Here is a 21,493-nt window from a genome sequence, read left to right on the forward strand (position 1 = left end):
ACATCGATTGTTGTCTTTAATACACACAAACGTTTGAGCTTATCTTGTGCCACCGAGCAGCATTTTAGCAAATTGATGTGTCGTTTTCTTTGCTGCGACCGCGCTTATCTCGTTCTCGTCAAAGCCAATTCATCAATCAAGGCACGCGCTGTCAGTCAGGTGATACACCACGGAACGGAATTATTCGGCTTTCCGACCCGCTTCGAGTGTGCACCAAAGGAAGCAGACGCACTCAAATTTTGAGCCCTCATCATGATGCTGACGCTCTTATTAATTGAAAGTCACTTTAACACTCCGGCTATAAAAGTTTTGGCACGAAATGCGATATTAGCAACGTGTTCAGTGGATGGCAGCTGCCTTTTAGATTTGCGTGGTATAATCAGTACGTTTAACGTGTTCTTATTTATGACTGTTTAGCTTGGCAACATGATGGAACACGAAGGAATATTCCTCTATATAAATTCCATATTTCATTTAAAATGTAAAATTAAAAAAATCTGACTTGATGGCATAATACAAATTATGCTTATTCAGAGAGCATAAAAAGCAATAAAATCTATTGCATGAAATACATTCAAAAAAATTACGAAGCGCGAAAAATCAATTACCTAACACAAACAGTCCAATTTCAAGCTCAATCTTGCCACAAAACGAGAAATCGTCACACCGAATCAAGTTTTTCACCCTTTCCTCCCTTGCCATAATGCAATTGTGCACCCTTTCTGCACCAAAAAATATTTATGACCTGCATCACATTTCGGGACTGATTAACATAAGAACAGAGCTTGCAGTTCTTCCCCAAAAAGTAAATCGGTGCACATTTGACACATCGTTTACGATTTATCAAAAATTGGCTCGATTCAGCTGAAACGGCACAGATTTATTATTTCCATTGTGCGTGTCGACGTGATCGCCGCGTGGAGTGGCCACCTGCCACCCCGAGCGGCTCTCCGTGCCTCCCCCTGGACAGCAGCCAGAGTCGCGCGCGCGAGGGGTGGCAGCATCCCTCTGTGTGTGTTAACAAGCACCTGCCAAGCGGCTCTTTCGTTTTGCAGCAGCGAAGCACTGACTGACGGCCCCTCCCCTAGACGGGGGTGGTTCTGGCACAGGCAGAAAAATATATAAATGCTCGGCGCACCACGATTTCCATAATCAGTACAATCGGGCCGCTGCGCAGGAAACAACCCTTGCTAAGAGAGGCGAGAGAGCGGAAGATTGGATTCGAGCTCGTTGCTAATGGCGATTTGGTCCAAGTCTGACAGTAAGTAAAGTATATATAATTTTATAAATTATATTCGCCGTATTTTGTTGCTTCAATTTTCTTTATTTATTTTTTTGTGGAAATTATATTATTTCGATGAAATATTGTAAATTGAATTTCACTGATATTGGCTGGTCATTACCGAAAATACTGGCCAGCTATATGTTTCGATTTATTAGTTTAAACTTTGAAATTATCCAGTATATATGTCTACTTATTTTTACATGCCAAGGCTAAGGTTACCCAAATTTAACGCTATTTGTACACTCCATAATCTAATTAGAGTAATTTGTGCTGCTTCTTTATCATTATTTTTTTTTAATTTGAAACTGCCAAAAAATAGAATCTATGTTTTAAATTTTTAAATACTGCACGTAAAAAGAAAAGAAATGAACACTTTCAAAAATTTTATAAACAATTTTGATTTATATAAAATATTAAAATAGATGTGACATGTGATTTATGTCAAAAATTTAAATAAATCCAAATTTTGAAATACCCATTAAAAACGGGTTAATATAACTGCAACAATAAATTGTTTTACAGAATAATTTCAAAAAATGAAAAGATGGGAGAACCATTCCTCTTTTATGCACTCTAATGATCTCCAAAAATTATACTTTCTTCGAAAATAGCTTGATACATTTTGTTTATTCCAAAATATTAATGCAAAAAAGGAAAATAATAAATTTATTAATTTCTTTAGTTTCAGAGATCATGTCCAGCAGCATGGACAGCCCGCTGAGCGCGTCGTACAGCAGTCCGGACCGCTCGATGGCGTCGTTCAACGCGGACGACAGCATCGACTCGGAGAACGACTTTGATTTGAGCATGTGTCCGCAGTCGACGCCGCGGCGGCCGCGGCCCCGCAGCAAGGGGCCTCGCAGCAGGGCCCAAACGCGCAGCCCGACGCAGGTGGTGCGGCTGAAGCGCGTGCGGCGCGTCAAGGCCAACGACCGCGAACGCAACCGCATGCACCACCTTAACCACGCGCTGGACAAGTTGCGCTGCGTGCTGCCCACCGTACCCGAGGACACGAAGCTGACCAAAATCGAGACGCTGCGTTTCGCACACAACTACATCTGGGCTCTGTCGCAGACGCTGGGCATTACGGACGTCGGCGCGCCGCCGCCCGGCACCGACTTCGAGTACAACAACAACGGTGGCGTCACCATGAACATGGGCACCGTCACCGTGTCCATCGGGCCGAACGGCACCAACGCCATCACGTCGACGGCCGGCAGTCTGGCCCAAGTGCGACGCACGCAGATGGACACTCTGCTGGACAGCTGGGAGCGCGACTCGACCCTCAGCAGCAACTCGAGCTACCACGAAGGGCCGCGCTACCAGATGGCCTCGCCCGAGCAGCAGCAACCGCACCAGCACGTGCACTACCCTGAGCCCAGCCCCTACCAGCACTGCATGATGCAGTACAACAGTAACAACAACAACAGCTACTGCAGCAGCGGCTATGCTAGTTACTCGTGATAATCCTGATTATGTACAGCAGATATAAGTGCAATTAAATGTATGCCCGTGTTTGAATGTAAATAAGAATACTTGAAACAAAATCTGACCAGAAAACTATCACTTGGTTGGTCAAGGCGTGAAAAATATGTATATTTATACCGTATAAGCTATATCACAATCGTGTCTTAAAATTCGAGTGTGTTTCACTTGTATCAGAGAGCCGATATTGTACAAAACGAATGCATCTGTACAAACGTCCAAAAGCAAATAAAAATTATTTAAACAATATAAATCGCATCCTTTGATATTTTATTGCTCATTTTCACTCCACCCACCAAATTTACAATAGTGGCATCAGGAAAATAAAATTCTCAAGGGGAATCTCTTCCTATACATCTTTTCACTTTCTGCAAAACGATTATTATCTATTTCATTGCGCGATTCTCTGCGGAGTAACTAACAATTAACCGCACCAAGCGAAATGGGAGAGAAGCCGGCAGCATCCTCTTTCTCTCGCTGGCGATGAGAGCACTCGAGAGTATCTCTCCGCTCAACGAGTGGCCCATCGTCAGCATCAAAACCTGCCGCGCTGCGTTACCATTATTCGCTAATTTGGCGTTCGCCGTGCGTACAGTACACGCTGATAGAAAATACATATTCGAGTGCCTCTTCAGAGACTTGCGTTTCCATCGGGGCACTTAGAGCATTTGTTGTAAAAATTACATAGAGAGCACCCACAGCGAGACTGCTATCTTTGATTGTCACAGGAGAATAGAATATTGTGCGGTCGGCGGAGAAAGAGATCTGAACTGTTGCAAAAGTGGCAGTGCGCTCTCAAACACTTCCTCTGCTGATTTCTTATTGTTATCTACCATTCTTTTGGAGTTTTCCGGCCTTTACAGAGGAAAAGTGAAAACTGTAAGGTGCACTATGGCAATTACTCTTTATTCACTGATCGGGAGCTGCCTGCATGGCTGCCATAAACGGGAAACTGTATCATAGTATTCAATATTGATCTTCATAGCATAGAGAGACAAATGGGAAAATCCAGTTCCCTCCTTTAAAACTTATTTGCCATCGATTGAGTGGATTGGGCAGGTACATAGATTCCTATGAGGTAGCCGAATAACTCATTTGTTTAAAAAAAATTATATGCCATTTTTTGCCTCCGTAAATGGACAAATTGCCAATTATGTCGAAAACTAAAGACAATATAATGCCATCGCAGGGCTTCATTTTGTGTATGTAAATGAAAAACAATGGGTTGCTCCTTGGAGTAATTAATGTTCACTAAAAACTTATTACAATTAAGTTTATTTTACAACGGAAAGATTAATTAACTTGCCAAATTTTAGAAATAATCGAATCATTATCATTTAGCTGAATCTGCATCTCTCGATTTTTAGGCGTTAATTTTCATAACTTAATATCTCGGCCAAAATCGGAAATGATTTTGGTCGGAATTCTGTTTCATTGACACCTCATACCACCCTTAATAACCTATAATGATAGTTTAGAAATTGCTAAGGTCAATTTACACCAAAAAAGAATAAAACTTACGACGCAAAATATTTTTTCGTGTGTTTTTTATTCAATTTTGTAACCATCCAAAAGCTGGTGGGATAAATGTATTTATTATTTATAATTTTTCCAACCTAATATTCAATCAATAATGGTTTGCGTGCTTTTAACATAAAATAGTTCACTCCTACACCCTGGTGAGTATAAATAGACTAGCGTGACAAATCCCAAACTAATTGGCCTTGCAGACGGCGCACACTTGAACTCACGCCGCAGTTGGATTGCGAGACCACTAATTTGCGTTATAACTGCGGCATGTACCGCCCAAAAGGTCACCGTCGGCATGCATTACAACTGATTATCCACGGCACGTGGCCGGGTGTGCGCCGGCAATAATTGAGCGTGCCGTCTAGACCACCATGCCCATTTCCTGTTAATTCGCTGTGTCAACATAACGGAGGCATGAAATTTGTGTCCCGATTCGCGGCGCGCGGCACCCGACTCGGGGCGGGCGGACTAGCAAACCACCCTCTCCGATTGCGCATGCAGGCAGCAAGCCTAAAAATAAAATGCAATTTGATTACTGATGCCGGGTGAATGAAGCACAAAGAGATTTAAAAGTCTCTGGGGTGGCAGCTGCACCCCGCGTAGCCCTCGGCCGCGCAAGTGAACTGGTCCTTTTGTCCCGGCGACACCCCTTCGAGCTATAAAAACTAACAGGGTATGAATACGATGGCGCGGCCCCCGTCCCCCCCCCCCGGCCTGCTTTCGCCCGCTGCGCTCAGTGCATGCAGGGCCCGTCCTGCCGCGGGGAGAGAAAGCATCGCAAGCTGCAGGCTTTTAAAGGATTAGTCCGGCTCCCGGCGTCTATTACTTAAGATTACGCCGTCATAATACGCTCATAAAATTCGATTAATCAGCTTATCGTGTGGTTTTGCATTTTATGAACACGCCGGATTAGAACCTGTTCGCGATCGCTTGATTTCTGCGGAAACAATCAAATTGATTGTCATCGCGCCGAGAGCAGCGTGTTGCGTATACATATATACGCGCTTTGATGTGCCCCACTTTCGAACACCTGCCCCGCGCGCGCGTCGGGGGTAAGAGTGGGTGCAACAACCAGCACGCACGTTGTGTCTATGCATGATTCATTGATTGCACACACACTCGAATAATGGAAATAATGACGGCGTCCAGTCAAGCGAGCCAAGTCACAAAATGCGATTCGAGCGCAGTGTATAAACGATTGCTTTTGATGGCTCTCGGAGCTCAAATCACTCAAAATCGTGATTGATGAGAGAGCGTTCATGCAAATTTGCAGTCAGCATTAATTAAGCATCAATATATTTAGGAGAATTGGAGCATACTACAAAAACTCGAACAATTCTTGTTGCTATTGCAGGACCAATCTTCAATGATCGAATTTTTGCCAGAATCTATATATTATGCATGCAGTAAATTTTTATTTACAGAAAAGTAGGTGCAAAAACTGATGGCAATCACTACCTCCCTTCAAAAAATCTCATTTTATTTCAAAGCGGAGAGTTTCCTGGCATGAATCATTGTATTTTTTGTTCAGAAGATGAATCAGCTCTGCCATAAAAGCATATGGTCAAGCACTGTTAATATTCGAAAATATTTTTTGCCAAAATCTGAGTTTTGATGATGACTAAGACAGTCCTCTGTTTATAATGTGCTTTATTGTTCAAGCCATCAACTCATACGACTGCACAACAATATAAATTAGGCAAATCATTTGTAATTGATACCCAGTATCAATAGTATGTACTTTAAAGTAAAGGTTTAGAGACAAAGAGTGAAATATCATGTTAACCTTTATCTGATATATTCTCTGAAAATTGGGAAATAGTTCAAATTTTCTTAGGTTGCCGTTTAAATTTTTGAGAAAATCGGCTCCAAAGTTTGCATACTAATCATGCGGCGAGCACTGTCTTCTTACTGTAAAAATTTATTTCGCCAGAAGGGAAATTCACCTCATAATTCGCTCACCATTGGATACACAGCGAGAAGGATCGAAATCAAGTGAAATATTATTGACAATACGTTTATTTTTTTTAAAAAATTTGGTAAAATCTGAAGTTTAACTTTTCTCCCGAGTAATTATTTCATTAATTCACATTGTTAAAATAAATATATGCTAAATTTCCCAAACAATAAACGCAATAGTCAACAATGCAAAACGTTCTTAATTGTTGGCCTGTAAAGCTCTACTTTAAAAGCAGCCGCTGAATAATTTTTAAATAATTTCAACTTTTAATGTTTCAAAAAACAATACAAATTCAAACAATATCGTGAGTATCAGGCGCGCAGGCTAAGTCTGACCACCTAATTCAAAACCAAATACACCGAATTTTCTCATGCAATATGACCAAGCGAGAAGTCAGTCAAAATCCCACTAAAATTAGAGGTAAGAACTACCTTAAATATAAAAAACAAATTTTCAATTTTCCAAACCATTTGCGGCAAAAAAATCTTTCTGCTTTCTGCTCTCTTCGAATGTTTATTTATTTTTTTTTGCCACGTCCTCAATTAAGCCTCTCGAGGGAAGATACTGTCGGCTCTTCATATTAATGCACCTCTCAAGAGTGTCTATTTCAAATAGAGGACTTGAGCGTGGCGGCTAATTGATCTAAATGGAGTGTCGCGCGCGTCCTGTCTGTCCGGCACCCGCCCGCTGCATGCACATTATTATTTTTCACCCCCGAACGCACACGTGTGTCAGTGGCTTTTAAAAACAAACGTTTATCTTATGATAAATTGCATCGAGTGGGATATGCCACATTAAAAAAGGGGTGGCTCATTGTGCATGCCGTGCGCGACGCGCGCGATTTATTATCGTGTGTCGGTCGGCGATTTTTGAAATCTGGTGCCATTAAAAAACCTGATGCACGTGGTGGGTGACAGGTCTCACACTGAATTATTAAAGGGCTTTGTCTCTCTGATGCCCGATATCAATATGTGCACTCCATTCATGTGTCTCCTCGGCACTTCATTTCGCCCTCTTTGTGCGCAGCTTTCGTCATTTGCATTATAATCCGGCGTGATTAGTTGTGTTGTCGGCTCTTAATCCGCGTCGGATCAATTTTCATCGGTCTGTGTGTAACTGCTCATCTCTACAAGAGTTTGTTTGCGGTACGATGTATATTGTAGGATTTACGCGTGTTTAAATTTAACCCGAAAATTGTCTGCTTAAGTTGGCATTTTGACCTGGTTTAAAAATGTGGCAAGTTAAAATATTTTCAAAATGTACTATTCATCTAATAGTTATAGTTGGGTAAATATTCTTCAAACCTAAACCCCATTCTCAGTGCAAATAAAAACACACTATAAGCTAAGACAATAGAACGAATCAAAAAACGAAACGATATAACACTTTGGACTGGGCATCATTTGCAATATTTGATTCAGAATGATATCACATATTTGTTATCACTTCAAATGAAATTTTTATTTCAAAAAGGTGATTTGCATCAACACTAACGGTAAGTGGCACAAGACGAGGAAAGAAAATTAGATAATAAATACGAACTGAGGCGCACGTTCACAATTTCAATACCTTCTATACACAAAATAAATTATTTCTGATATCAAGATGAAACCTTTTCTAAATTGATGATGAAATCAATGATGGAAACATGGCGGTGAAGAAAAATTTACCAATTGGGAACAGTGACATGATTCAGAAACTCATTTGTTGGTGTAACTTGTTTCGCATTTTGCTTTGCATGTTCATACAATTCGTTACGAACTCACAATCAGTGCACCCCTCGTGCCTTTCCCCAAGCTCATTAACCCCCTTTTTAGCAAGCAGCATGCCGCAAGTTCCATGTATTAACACCAGCTAGCGCTATCTTACCAACTCATAATGCGACACAGAACCCGAATATGAGTTACGTAATCGGCGTTGAAAAATAGGTTTTAAAAGGTCGTATCATCTCTTGAAAAAATTACAGAGATAAACACAATTCGCAATAAAATATACATAATAATTAAAGAAAACGGAATATTTGGTTAATGCTTTATTAGCAATCGAAATAGCACGGAGACAAAAAAACGCGCAAATAAATGTGTATATTATATGTATAATTTATCGAATTATTACATTGGAAGTGAGCATAATAATGCTAAAAATTACTGATGCGCATAGACTTTATACTTAAAAAATAAATCACTTTTCACAAGTACGAGATTTGTTGGCAAAAAGCTAATTTTGCATAATATTCTCCCTATTGGTTTAAATGTTCAATTACGTTCTTGTTTATTAACTGTTTAAAAAAAGGTTTTGGAAATTTCTTTAACATTGCGATTTTAGTTAGATGTATTTCTGCATATTAATTGATTTTAAAGGTTAGAAATCAATGCAAAATCCCGCAGGTTCACGGCCGTACGTTGCCAACAATGTAATTTTTATTTTTGTTGTATACACATTTATAACAATTAACTGAATATAAAACGACAGTTCATCAACCCCAAATTTTATGAGACCTCTCTGCTATGTTAAAATTTGATTGGACCAATAAACACTCTAAAGAAATAGGGCTATGCAACCAAGATATTCCATTCATGACTATCATTTCCTCATCCCATATCCTAAATGTCTTCATCTCGAATTTTACCAATGGTTGTAAATCTATTTATTGTGATTTTTTACTTACTTAATAGCATATGCTCGCCTGTATAAAAAAACCTTAATCGTCGTGCCAAAGTCGCTTGTTATAAGAGACAAAAAATGAAATTAAGTCTTAAACGCTGATGGAGTCCAATAAAATCCATAATATAATAAAACTGATAATTTGGATTCTTGGTAAAACAAGTAACAGAGTAAAATAATTAATTTTAGATTCAATTATCAATCTTCCAGATCTGCAATAAACTGTTACAATATTGTGACAAAAACCGATGATTTTTATTTAACCAGGATGTTAATTTTTACTTTCTTTAATATCCATATTGAAATTGAAAATTATCAATGCCCTTTCTTTAAGAATAACTATTGGAATTAGTCTTCAAATGTGTTAGCTTATATTTCAAACCACTTCAGACAAAATTTGAACGCTTCATAAGGACTCTGGCTCGTTTTTACATAACAGAGCCATCAATTCAATTGATTTTGCACAATGTTTAGTTTTTCATTTTACGCTCCTACTCTTATTTCATTCGTTATTGATTGCAGGTCGCAGGTAAATAAAGCATATTGGTTTACCAACTTAAATTGAAGAAATTCAATATGACTTCGTGAGGATATGAGTGCAGCATATAGAATCAAACAACGGCACGGCAGATTTTCTCATTTGAGAGAACAACACAGAACCACTATTTTCTAATGTTATATGTTGGAGACGGGTGCTTATACAAACAGAGCGAATGCACTACGAAATGTTTGCAAAGTGTTAATTAGGCGCAGGCAAACGCTAGCTGCGATTGGCTGGGCAAAGCGAGAAAATTGGCTTGCGATAACTAGCATGTGCATCGCGTTCGTATATACAACCTGTGCAATCGGCGCGTCCGTCGGGTTGCCTAAGTTTGCTCTCGCAGGCGATTGCACCACGTAATTCGTTGCACGCGGTAAACTGGGACGGTTGCCCCACGAGCGGCTGGCAACAGCAGCTAACACGCAACCAGTGCGACCAGGAAAAACGGCAATGCAATTGTTTTTTGCGCGTCTGGGGATGCTGGACGGCTCATTGAGAGCGAGTTGCATAATGCGAATTTCATTCATGCGTCTGCGGCGCTGTTGCACGCCGCAGCGGCCGCGGAGCACGTGGACGGGCGCAAGCGCCGCTCTCAGGGGGTGCACCACCTTGGGTTCGGGCTGCGTCGTTGGGGCAGTTCACACGAGCATCCCGACCGACCAAGACTCAAGCTGCACCAAGTGCACGACGCGACCGGCCTCGACCACCGCACCTTCATGGTGAGTTGCGTGCTAAACACGATTTCTACCCTTTTTTCAGGCGGCAGGCAGTATTTATTGTTATTGTGGTTGGATTTTCTGCCGGCCTTTCTCGCTCTGTGAAGTTAGCCGTTCCAAAATTAGCGACAGTGCTCTAACCACGTTTCTGTGGTCTCTCTCCACGCGCTTTGCTTTTTTGAGACTTATAAGCGTGGAATAATGTTCGTGCTTTTGCTAATCATTAAATAATTTTTGCTTCGCACTGCACACAGAAATAATTTCAAAAATAGATTTCAGGCGGGCCGACCCTCATTAATATGACGTATATGTTTTGACCTAAAAAAATCAGCTCTGATTTCAAGTAAATATTTATTTATTCTCATCAAAAGATATTTATACAAAAATAGTTAGTGTCAGACAAAGAATCAATGGATGTAAAAGGGCAACAAGGCTAGTGGAAGATTACGTACGATTTTTTTTGCAATTCAATTTCAATGAGTTAAATTTTGTGTCAGGATAAAAGATGATTTAGACCATTTATTCAACATCTCTTATTTCAAAAAGCTCGAAATTATTGCTTTTGCCAAAAAAGCCAGAATGTTTTAAATATCAAAGCCATCTAGAATTTATTAAATATCAGAGCTATCTGCCTAAATAGTTCAATGAATGTTTAATCGTATTTTTTCCTAGATACAGGTAGGTGTGCTATTTTAATTTAATTGAGCAGGCTGAAAAAGTGATTAGGCCAGCAGCCAATGATCAACATTAACACCAATCCAATCCAGATTTTACAGTTGGTACTGACAAAAGTACAGCCCAAAGCTGTTGGGAGAAGTTATTCAATTCACACAAGTCTGAAGTAGGTGCTGTAAGGCAAAAAACTCTGAAGTTAAAAGAATTACAGCAGAGGATTGTGTGAGGCGCACTTCAAGGGCAGATGCTAGAACTGCTGCTGCGAGCTCAAAGTTCTCTCCGAATGAAGCTTTAACTACTTCCAGCAGGCTTAAGGCGAGCTAATCAAACATTTTATGCGCCTGTCTTTTACGAACGTGGGCGCGAAGAGTTGATCTATGCTAAAATCAATGCACATGGTAAAGTTCTGACATTTTTCTCTTGGAAGAAAATCAGGACTTTTTCATAGCTTTCTGCGGTTAGGATCTTACTGAATATTTTTGTTTTTTGCGTTTCAAGCAACAATCAACTATATAGAGTTTCATGCAACATAATAATCATCTTTTGGTTTACTGAAACGCATTTTAATCCGCTCTATTTGTATCCAATTCAATGCAAACGTTGCGTTCAACATCGACCGACTCATGATATGTGCGGGTTTTCATTAAAAGCGCTTGATAATAATAGATGGTATACGTGCAGGATTGTTGTCATCGGCTTTGAAGCTTCGTTATTTGAGGGATCAAACAAGCGTGTACTATGTTATGAAAATGACCAATTTGCCATCAACTTTTATATAAAAGTACGCTTTGGAACCCACGACTTGGGACGGCAGCAAGCAAAGAGAATGATAAATATAGTGCAATGTTAATAATACATATTTCGATTGTAAAACAGCTGCGATGCTAAATACAAGCCGCAAGCATAGAAATATGAGCTCTGCAAAACAAAAGTAGATAATTATATTTCCTTTATTTCTAGTCAACGAGTCGTTAACTCGATAGACTTAAAATTAGATTTTAAAATTATCAGCACATTGTGTAGAAAAAATAAATTTTAATCTAAATATGTACCTGCTATCCTTAAGACATAAATATTCTGAAAATTCGGAATTGCTAGATAATGAGATAATAATATGCTCTCCGCTTTTCAGAACGTGTCGTTAAAATTACAAGGCACTTTATTGCTCGACAAATTAATGGTCCTTTTAAGTGTTTTATTGTGGAGGCTAGATTGTAGCGTCGCATATACGCCACGAAACATAGCTCCTCTATCTAATTACAATTATTCGGTGGCACTCGTAAAACGGGGCGTGTGTACACAGCACGTTTCAACAGCGTCAGTAACGTGCATTTTATGTTTTTAATCAGCAAAATAGAAACATTTTATTCGCTTCCATGGGCAGACGCTGGATGAAATGGGTTTGTTTTTTGTGCCAGTGTGTGTTTGAGAGACGCAGTTAGCAGTATAAAAAGTGTGAGCGCACATTGCATTTCGCAAGCTGTATTCAAAGCAATATTAGAAGGCTTATCATCTGCTTTAATTTACCGGGCCGATGGAGGGATGACACGCAGTGCGATCCACTTCACTTCGCGCCGCGTCGACTGTTTGTGTCTGTTTCCTGCGGTGTCGGACGCGTGACTCCGTACGTGGTGTATTGTGCCACGAGCAGGTTGCCGCCCCGAATTTTGAGAGCACGCTAATTATATGCGATCCAGATTTGTGCCTCACCCGGTTTAATTAAGCCAAAGTAAAGAGTGGCGTTTGTTCAGAGTGCCTCTCTCGCTTATGTTCCGTCACGAACATTGCACAAAATTCGAAGTAAAGTTTTAACAAATAAGAAGCCGGCTTTCGTTTCAGTAAAATGTTAAGTGAAACCATCCTTCAAACAGTCCATCGAGCTTGAAAAAGTAAAAATAAGTAAGCTTTCATCGAGTAATCATCTGTCAGCGCAGACAGCTTTTTACGTCCATTAGTTTTAAAAGCCTGCAATTTACACAGAGTGAAAAATCTGCTGTCAGTGCACATTAACGAACGTGCGGCAGCAAAGCGAGTGCGTTATAATTGAGGCTGCAAATGCTAGCCAGCATTGTCTTCGTTGGTGAAGAGCAAATTGCAAACAGAGGAAAAGAGGATTAATCAAATAAATCAATGTTGCAGTCATGGCGATTCTGCAGACATGCTGCTGTTGGCACTCGGTGAGGAAGGGCAGCTATGCAAGTGCAATATACACCATGGTGAGTAAACAATTAAATGTGTTTACAGGACGGGGTGTTGGGTTTTCAGAATAACTCAATTTGTGGTTTCTGCGAGTTTTCGCGCAAAGAAGACAAAGATTCAATGTAGAAGCATCTTAAGCAATTTTGTCATTTTTGTAATCATGCAGGTACTTTTTTTCAATCGGAATATTCTCCCCTAATCTGGAGTAATGAATTGATGTCAGAGATAAAATGCATAATTGTTAATGAGGGATAAGTGTCCCTAAATTCTATGTAGAATAAAATAAATAAAAGTTAAGAAAAATAACTTGGATTTGCAAGTAATTAAAATCATTTTATTGAAATATTTTTCTGCTATATTCACTGGAAAGTTTGCTTCATATAAAATATTCTAGTTATAGCTGTACAATGCTGCCAGTATATCTTGGGGCAATCAGATAGAAGCTGCAGAATGCGTTGCTATCTATTGGGAAAGTTACTTGAAGTGTTCACTTCCTCTACTGAGCTCAGTAACTTTTCCTAAATGTTCATCATCAATGCCGCCACCATCGAGTTCTGAGCAAAAAAGTAAACTGACCATAACATAATAAATAATGTGATTGATTCTTGACATAAGTATAAAATTAATTGAATTATTTGATACATTTTCCTGTTCAAAGCATCAAGCAAAATTCTTGCAAAAATGTCATATTTGGAGTCAAATTATGTTGCATATCATTTTCTCGTCAGTTTGTTAAATATTTTTTGCTTTTGTAGAAGTATGACCTGGAAACTTTGCTGCGTGATAAGGAAAAACAGAGCTCCAGGCTCATCATTCGTAACATTACAGGTGCTATTTACGGGGGAAGCAGTCACAAACGTCAATTAATCAAAAGAAATTAATATGCGCAGGCGTAGTTTTTCACTGTCTTTGCTCATTTAAAAAATAACTGTTTTTCCTCTTCCTATGGCTCTCAAGTGACTGTTAGACAGATGAGAAATAATGATTCTCTCGCGCCGCTCGTTCCGTCTGGCCGCTGGCTTTTCATTAGGTCGAGGCATTTAGCAGTCTATTAGAGACGTCTCCGTCGGTGGAAGGAAACACGCGCAGCTAGCCACATAACCGTAAGATTGAATTGCTCGGCAGTGATGAATACATTAATAAAAGAGGGCGCAGTTAGCCGGATCGCTCGCTGCTTTGTTAGCCTTCGCAACTCACAAACGCAACGCTCATCTGCATAATTACTTTCTTATTAATGGGCCAGGAAATTTGCATCCCGACGAGTACCAAGCTCTTCTGGCACGAAACCAAAGCCGAGCCGTGTTTAAGCCGCAGCCTTCAACTTGAACTTGCGAAGCGCATGATGCACTGACTGGGTTAAAAAATAAGTCTAGCTTTGTTTGTCTGTCCGGAAATTAACATCTTGTGAGTTGCGTTAAACCAGTAACTGTCGCGCAACGTTTGTGGTGCAATGAGGCATTGCTCAACTGCTGCACGTCGTTGCTCAAGTTTCATATTGCGCCGCAGCGCACCCAGAAGCACCGAAGGAGATTATCAAATAGGCTTTCATACCAATTAGTCCTGTTTCATGCAAGCACCGATAGCAGATGACGTGACTGGATTGCAATGCCAATGAGTGCATTGATAATTGCAACGCACGCTAGATCAAAAGGACTCTTCGTCAATAATTCACTGCCCGTATGGAGCCCACATCTTCAGAGAGAGCGGCTTTTGAGATGAAATCCTTTGAGCTGCAAACTACGGCTTTTAAATTCGGCAATTCGTACGCTCTGCATGGCTAAAGCTGGGCTGGAGTGAGCCGCGGAGAGCAATTATTATCAGTCGACCCGAAGGTATGCAATGTGCGCACAGCGTAAATCACTGTTTCCCGAGTAAATATTTAGTCAGTCGCGCCGCCGCCGAGCAGGGGCCAGTGCTCGCAGCTCTAGAAATAACTAACAACCAGCATCAACGCGATGGCTGAGGACTTTATAGCTGTTGATCATTTGAGAGTCCATCAGACTGGCAAATCAAGAGCAAAGCTTCAACAAGATACAAACACCACTTTCATCTCCTTTAGCGCGTTCCTAGAATCCGTGTTAATTGGGTATTGTTAACGCGGCTTCATTAACTTGTATTTATTTGAAAGCAACCATCACTTTATTTTTTAATGATCAGCTAAGAGTCAGAACATTTTGACATTGATAGCATACAAAAATAAAAGTGTAGCTCAATTAATAACTTATCTGCTGCGATTCTAATTTGAATATTAGGCGCAGTTCATGTCATTTCTAAATTCCAAAATGTATGACCCTAATTTTTTATGTGAACAGAAAATAATCAATGCAACGAAATCGCCAAAAATAGTTGATAGTTCCTAAAGCTTTATTTAAAAATTTAAAATCTTTTACCACTGGCATTTTGGAAAGATCCGCAAAATTTGATTAAAAAATATATAACAAATTTTCCATCGGGTATGGCCTATGGCTTTCAAACATAGTACAAAGTTATACGAGCTTATGGAAAATTTCAATACACGCAACTACTAAGGAAGGCAATCTACAAGTACCACAAACTATTTTCCATTAGTTGCATATAACAAAAAATCTTTTTATCGCGGTTGACGTTCACATTTTTATTTTTTGTTCAAACTCTTCCTTGCAACCATTTTGCACCATTTGAGAATTCAAAAGAAAATCGTAAAGGCCACTCGTTTTTATCCGATGCAAACTGCCGTCTAAAAATTGCATTGAAGATTGATGTGCCGCAGATTCATGCTCCCTGCAAGTTGTAGTGCCTCCACCTAATTGTGTTAACCTTTACCCTGAAGTTCACCTGTGCGCCCATGCAAGTTTAGTGATAAAGTGATTATTCCCAATATATCAGCCGAACTACGTGTTAACGCTCGCAAGGCCAGTGAAATTCAGTGCTCCTCGCACGCCCTACGCTGACCTTGCCTGTAAAGTGATTCGATTTCAAATTCCAGAACTGACTGTATTTGTCAAAGTCTGGCATAAAGGATTTCTCGCAATGGCTTGTGTTATTGTTGTTAGAATGCCTCCCCTTTTATGTACGAGTAAATCAAACCTTATTGATGAATGAATATATAATAAGGAAGGTGATACTTTCCCTAATTATCGAAATCAGACTAATGTGCAGAAATAGAACTCGATTGGTTTATATTGAAGAAATGTAACGGTCAAGTTATGAAAACTGAGATAATTTTGTAATGCTTTCAAGTACCACTGCAAATAAGGGACAAGCTAGGGAACTTTGGTGCTAACTGAAAACACTTCTTGTGTTTCTTTAAGGTTACTCAAGCAAGTTTGAATATGCGTGCATTCCCGTCACTGCCGTCTTCACAAAAACACGCACTAATAAAATTGGTATATCGCCCTCTCCATCGTGCCCATGAAAACGTTATGCCGGTTATTTCAAGCATGCAGCTTTTCGGGAGCCTCTTTTGCTGCAGCTCTTTGGCGTGCACGGCGTCATAAATGCGTGACGACTTTTAAGGACACGTCGCAAGTGATGGACAATAAAATGAAGATCCACTCCACTTCGTACCCGGAGGCTGCGTGCGGAAAAGCAGGCGGGCGAGCGAGCGCGCGAAAGTGGGACTTTCGGTCCGACCGCCTACATTGCCTAGCCGGTTTATGGCGTGGCAATAATAATTTGATGTTCCACTCTCGCTTTCTGCTGTCTAAATTTAAGGATCTGTGAAATTGCAAGTTCTTGCCCCCAATATCTGTTCTAACTATAGTTCGTTATATCACAAAAGAAATGGCAGTTCGCCAAATTTCACCTCGTTTAATTTTCAGACCAAAATGGTGCGCAATCATGATGAAGAACGTTGTGAATTTGCAAAAATTTTAATACTGAAACAAAGAAAAAGAAAACTATATGGAGTGATTTAATTTAAAATAGATTCTACCATTGCTATGACTTTACTCTCATGGGCAAACAAATAAGGAATGGAAGTCTCAAAATTGAAATAACTGCAAACGAAAACGTGTGAAATTATATTCTTTTGCAATAATTTCAACCCATTCCTTATTTGTTTGCCCATGGTAGTAGCTATTTGAAATCAATATTTTTTCCAATCCTACACGTCACATGGTAAAGCATCATGCTCCGAAGTAAATTTAATATCATGGGCGAAAACAAACCCGAGAAAATCATTTCAGAAATAAAGATCTGTGGTGATCGTATAAAAACAACATCCTCAATAATTTACTCAGTGGGGGAAGTGAACCCCCCGGGAACACAGTGTACCATATTATCAAGTGTTGAATCCGTTCCTTTTTTATTTTTCAAGGTATCAACCCATGCTTGATATTATATAGCAACACCCATTTACGTCATCAAATGATTTCCTGGAATAGACTTGTGAAACTTCCGCCGTTGGGAATTGAAGATTAATAAGTGTTGGCTTTGATTTATGAAGGAATATGCTGTGACATCCAAATCTCATCAACTTGTTACCTGCCTGCGCTTTGAATCAACCTGCTTGAGCATCGGCAGCGCGTAGGCTTCGTTGGTAATTACATTAGAGATATCTCAGTCGCCTCAAAATGCAAGTTTCATTCACGGAATTGCCGGCAAACTCGGCCGCCACACCACCCGTGCAAAATAAACGCTGTAGGGCGCGAGGGCGAAATTGATAGAGACGCGCTTCACGCACGAGGATCCTCCAGCTGACGTATGTTATTAACCTAAATTCGCTTCGATTGAATATTTTTTCGCAGCATTTGCATCGACACAGAGGTTGAATGGTTGGTTGCATGCTCACCAGGCGAGAAAAGATGCATCGTCAATTTCGTTTTGCATGCAAATGATCTCGCGCCAGAGCTGCATGCAAATCAGCCACCGCGGTTGGCAGAATATTATGGCTCGCGTGTTGCGAATTTTCAATAGCCAAGGTTGATGGATTGCAGTGTCAGACGGTGACATTAATGTATTGGTTTCAGCTCGCAAGACTGCCACGTTAATAGCCGCCCCTGATGCTTAATATATGCCTCCGGCTTTTAACAACGTCTGTCGGCACGGCTATTTATATTATAGACTGGCGATTTTATTTCACCAAAATCCTTTTGACTCTCATTCGATGACAAATAATCGATTCTCTTGAAAAGAATTAAAGCACTTTTATCTTTGAGCACAGCGAAATATTTTGAACAATTCAAAATCACGGTGAACATTGCGTCTATCTGTACTCTTGGATCGCTGCTGGTAGTTTCTTTTCCTGACTTGTAAAATTGAGTAAATCGCTAAATAGCAATTTCCTCTATTTAGTTGAAATCAAAGTGATTTTAAAAAGGGAATATTAACTTTACTCGCGCTTCTTTTCAGAAACAATTTTGGCAGTTGTTTTGTGGCCTCCGTGGATTTGTTTAACATTTATATTGAATTAATAAAAATGTTCAACAGTCGTTCACCTCCCCCTGTACTCACGGTCGTCTTATGTTTGCGCGTTATTGGAAATTCCTATTTTGTCGTGCCTCAAACGCACACTTGACAGAACTTGGGAGTGATTTCACCTCGCACATCAATATTGGCTGCGCTCTGCACTCCGGTTTTCTTTCGATCGGAAACCAACATCTCGTGCTCTCGTTCTGCTTACTCTTATTCCTCTTATGCATGACTTTCTTCCTACATAATTCTAATTCAAATGAAATTCCTCCTGATGCATCATGTATCTTGCATGAGAGTAACGAAACGCACTAAAGAGCTCAAAGAGGATTTTTTTCTTTTAAAGTAAAATTTTAAGGAAGGTATCCAACTTATTAATAGGTTCCTGCGATAAATTTAAGTATAGGTTTCATTCAAGGAAGTGCGGGTGTTGAAATACACCGTTCACTGCAATTTTTGTTGTGGGAAATTCCATACTGCAGAAGGCATACACATTATCCATCGGTTCAAATCAGAAGTAAATATCAGTAAGCAATTATATAGGAGAAGATCAACGAGTGTATATTTCCTGGAAAACAATGTAGGCCGTATCGTTGCTTGTTTCGATAAATTTAACGCTCTCGGTGGTTGGCGAAGTTGTAATAATGTCATTTGCGTTGATGACGGACACATTACACACATGGGACTCGCTTCAGCCAGGCTTCATTGGGGTTGGGATCGAATACAAAATGCGTCATTAACTCAGCCGAGGGCAAGTATTAGCAATCAGTCTTTTCCTTTTAATAATAATAAGTTAGTTAGCAGAATGTCACGTTTTGTTGTTCCATAGTGCTTGCGATATCTAATATGCAGTTGTTGAACTTAAGTCGAGCAGCGCACATGTGCATTTTAAATGATAAATGAAAAAACCTTCCTCCGGGCTAGCAAAAGTTAAGCCATATATGCGTTTCAAAGCTTGCTTCATTTCAGGCGCTTCTTTCTCTTGCTTTCTACAAAGAAAATAAAATAAAATTGCAACGACTCGCTTGATAAGAAAATTGCTTCTTCTTGCGAAGTTCAAAAAGCCTCTGTAGGAAGTACTTGCAATCTTTATTAAGAGGATGATATTTTAATTTGACGCAGTTAGCTTCAACAATTCATATAAAACACAAACTCCCAGATAAAAAGCAATATGCAATTAATTTTAGCTCGTTCGCCTCTTCTTTTAGACATACATGTGATAATTTCCTCTTTCCACCTCTTTCTAATTCTTACACCTAATACAAGGATTATCTAAAAATACTGTTGTGATCTAGTTTTTAATGGCACTTAAATTCACCTAAAATGCTTCTAAGAATTCAGTTCAACACGGCATAAAAACAAGTAATGCTTGCAGGAATTTTGAACGACTGGCTCTTAAGCTTTTCAATCATGATTGAAACCTTTCTTCCATTTTTGTTATCAAATAGAAAAATATAATAATATATAATGTGAGAATATACTATTTTAAATAGTCGAAACAAAAACTTTTGTCTAGCGAGAGTTAATTTCCACGCAGGTAATTTTTAATCCTTTAAAATAAAGCAATCTGTCTTTTGCCAATGGAGTCATTTGAAAAAAGAAAAATCGGTAAAATGAGGCTCTTTATGTTTTTCGGAAAGTCAAGTTCATCTCCCCCTCTCCCTTCCTTAAAAGTATGTAAAAACCAGCATAAAAATCAATTAAAATATCGTCCGTGTGTTGTCCATGCTCAGCTGAATTTGCAGCGCTCGTTAAATCGCTGAGTTCTCATTATTAACGCCGTCTGCTCGCCGTTGGTGCAGCTGCAACATTAGCGAATTAATCGTCTAGCGCAGGCTGTGTGCCTGGCGAGTCGTTGTAGCTGGCGCGGGTTATTAACTCTCTTCCATTGATGCACGAAGCGATTGTCTACATAGTGCGAGGTGCAGCGAACACATATACCAAATACATGAAATACAATTCCATTCGTGTCTATCTGAACAAGGCTAATCCACGAGCAGATAATTTAGAATCTCAGGCATCTCGCATGAAATATGCATGGCCTATGCTCGTGCCTGATGCAAAAACCACAAACCCTATCTCGTCGTAGTTTTGCTGAGAGATAAGGCGCATTAACAACGTGGTTCTCGCTCTGTAAGGGGTTTATTCACTCTGCCAGCGTGTATCTGCCGGAAAATTGCTTTTATGATGCTGTAAAAGTCAATATTTGACTTTCCAAAATGTTTTTTAGCCTGTGTTCAACACATCCCGTACGCTCACCAGGTCCAAATAACGCCGCCGAGCGGATAACATAATTGCCCGAGTGACCGCAGAGAAGCTTGAACCAAATCGTGGCCATATTTTCGCCTCCCCGCACCGAGGTCTTTATTGAAACGCCACACGGTGGAAAGGAGCGAACACCATCGATCTCGTTGAGCTATTTGAGCAATTCGGGTCACTTAACTAACCACCTTTTGTCATTCCTGACATCGAGCAAGTTAAAGATCAAAGATATGCTCAAGTATCTTCTATTGCTTTGACACTCCTGAGAATGCCTTAGCAACGCAAGACAACGGGCTGGTAAAATTTGTTGCCTTTGCATGGCCCTCAAAAATATATGCAGCTTCCACAGTTCTGAAATGTAGATCGAACATGCAATAAATTTTGCAAAGTTCTAATGAACGAAATGTGAACGCACTGTATTTTTTCCGATAAATGAAATTGTACTAAGAGCAATTATAAGCAAGATACTCAGCTCTTGATGGTTAAGTTAATATCAAAGAACAGGAAATTTCCCTATAGGGACGATACGTTTAGTAAATTAATTTGCTAATTTTTTATTGTTTAACGAAACGACTAAAAATTATATTTAAAAACATTTATTTAATCCATTTTGAAGTATAGTATAATTAGCTCTAAAAAAAAAATCATTTTATGGTAATTCCCTACAGCAGCAATGCGATGCGAATAAATGTTTGATAATTTTGCAACTGTTGATACTGCAAAAGGATGTAAAGCATGTCCATTTATGTTGCCCTGAGCATGCAGTGAACTTTTTTAACTCCACG

The 21,493-nt window shown here is 39.7% G+C and overlaps 2 protein-coding genes across 2 annotated transcripts in view; both read left to right on the forward strand.

Moving 5' to 3' along the window:
* The first annotated feature begins 1,078 nt into the window (after nt 1-1,078).
* On the forward strand, nt 1,079-2,999 carry tap (Basic helix-loop-helix neural transcription factor tap). Its single transcript, XM_065475698.1, has 2 exons — nt 1,079-1,261; nt 1,968-2,999. The coding sequence occupies exons 1-2, from the start codon at nt 1,237-1,239 to the stop codon at nt 2,747-2,749; spliced, it is 807 nt and encodes a 268-aa protein (XP_065331770.1). The 5' UTR covers nt 1,079-1,236; the 3' UTR covers nt 2,750-2,999.
* Nucleotides 3,000-10,074: 7,075 nt separating this feature from the next.
* Nucleotides 10,075-21,493, forward strand: part of LOC135934742 (uncharacterized) — a 36,676-nt gene continuing 25,257 nt past the window's right edge. Inside the window, exons 1-2 of the mRNA XM_065476700.1 lie at nt 10,075-10,184; nt 12,996-13,072. Of these exons, the coding sequence (XP_065332772.1) occupies nt 12,998-13,072 (75 nt within the window). The 5' untranslated portion in view covers nt 10,075-10,184; nt 12,996-12,997. The remainder of the gene's footprint in view (nt 10,185-12,995; nt 13,073-21,493) is intronic.

The sequence above is a fragment of the Cloeon dipterum genome, chromosome 1 (assembly GCF_949628265.1).
Source record: "Cloeon dipterum chromosome 1, ieCloDipt1.1, whole genome shotgun sequence".
NCBI lineage: Eukaryota > Metazoa > Arthropoda > Insecta > Ephemeroptera > Baetidae > Cloeon > Cloeon dipterum.

What these genes read in the sequence shown, in the direction of transcription:
- tap (XM_065475698.1), top strand. Translation starts at nt 1,237, where the DNA reads ATGGCGATTTGGTCCAAGTCTGACA. An exon ending in GATTTGGTCCAAGTCTGACA is followed by an intron (nt 1,262 to 1,967) that starts GTAAGTAAAGTA and finishes TAATTTCTTTAG; the next exon opens with TTTCAGAGATCATGTCCAGC.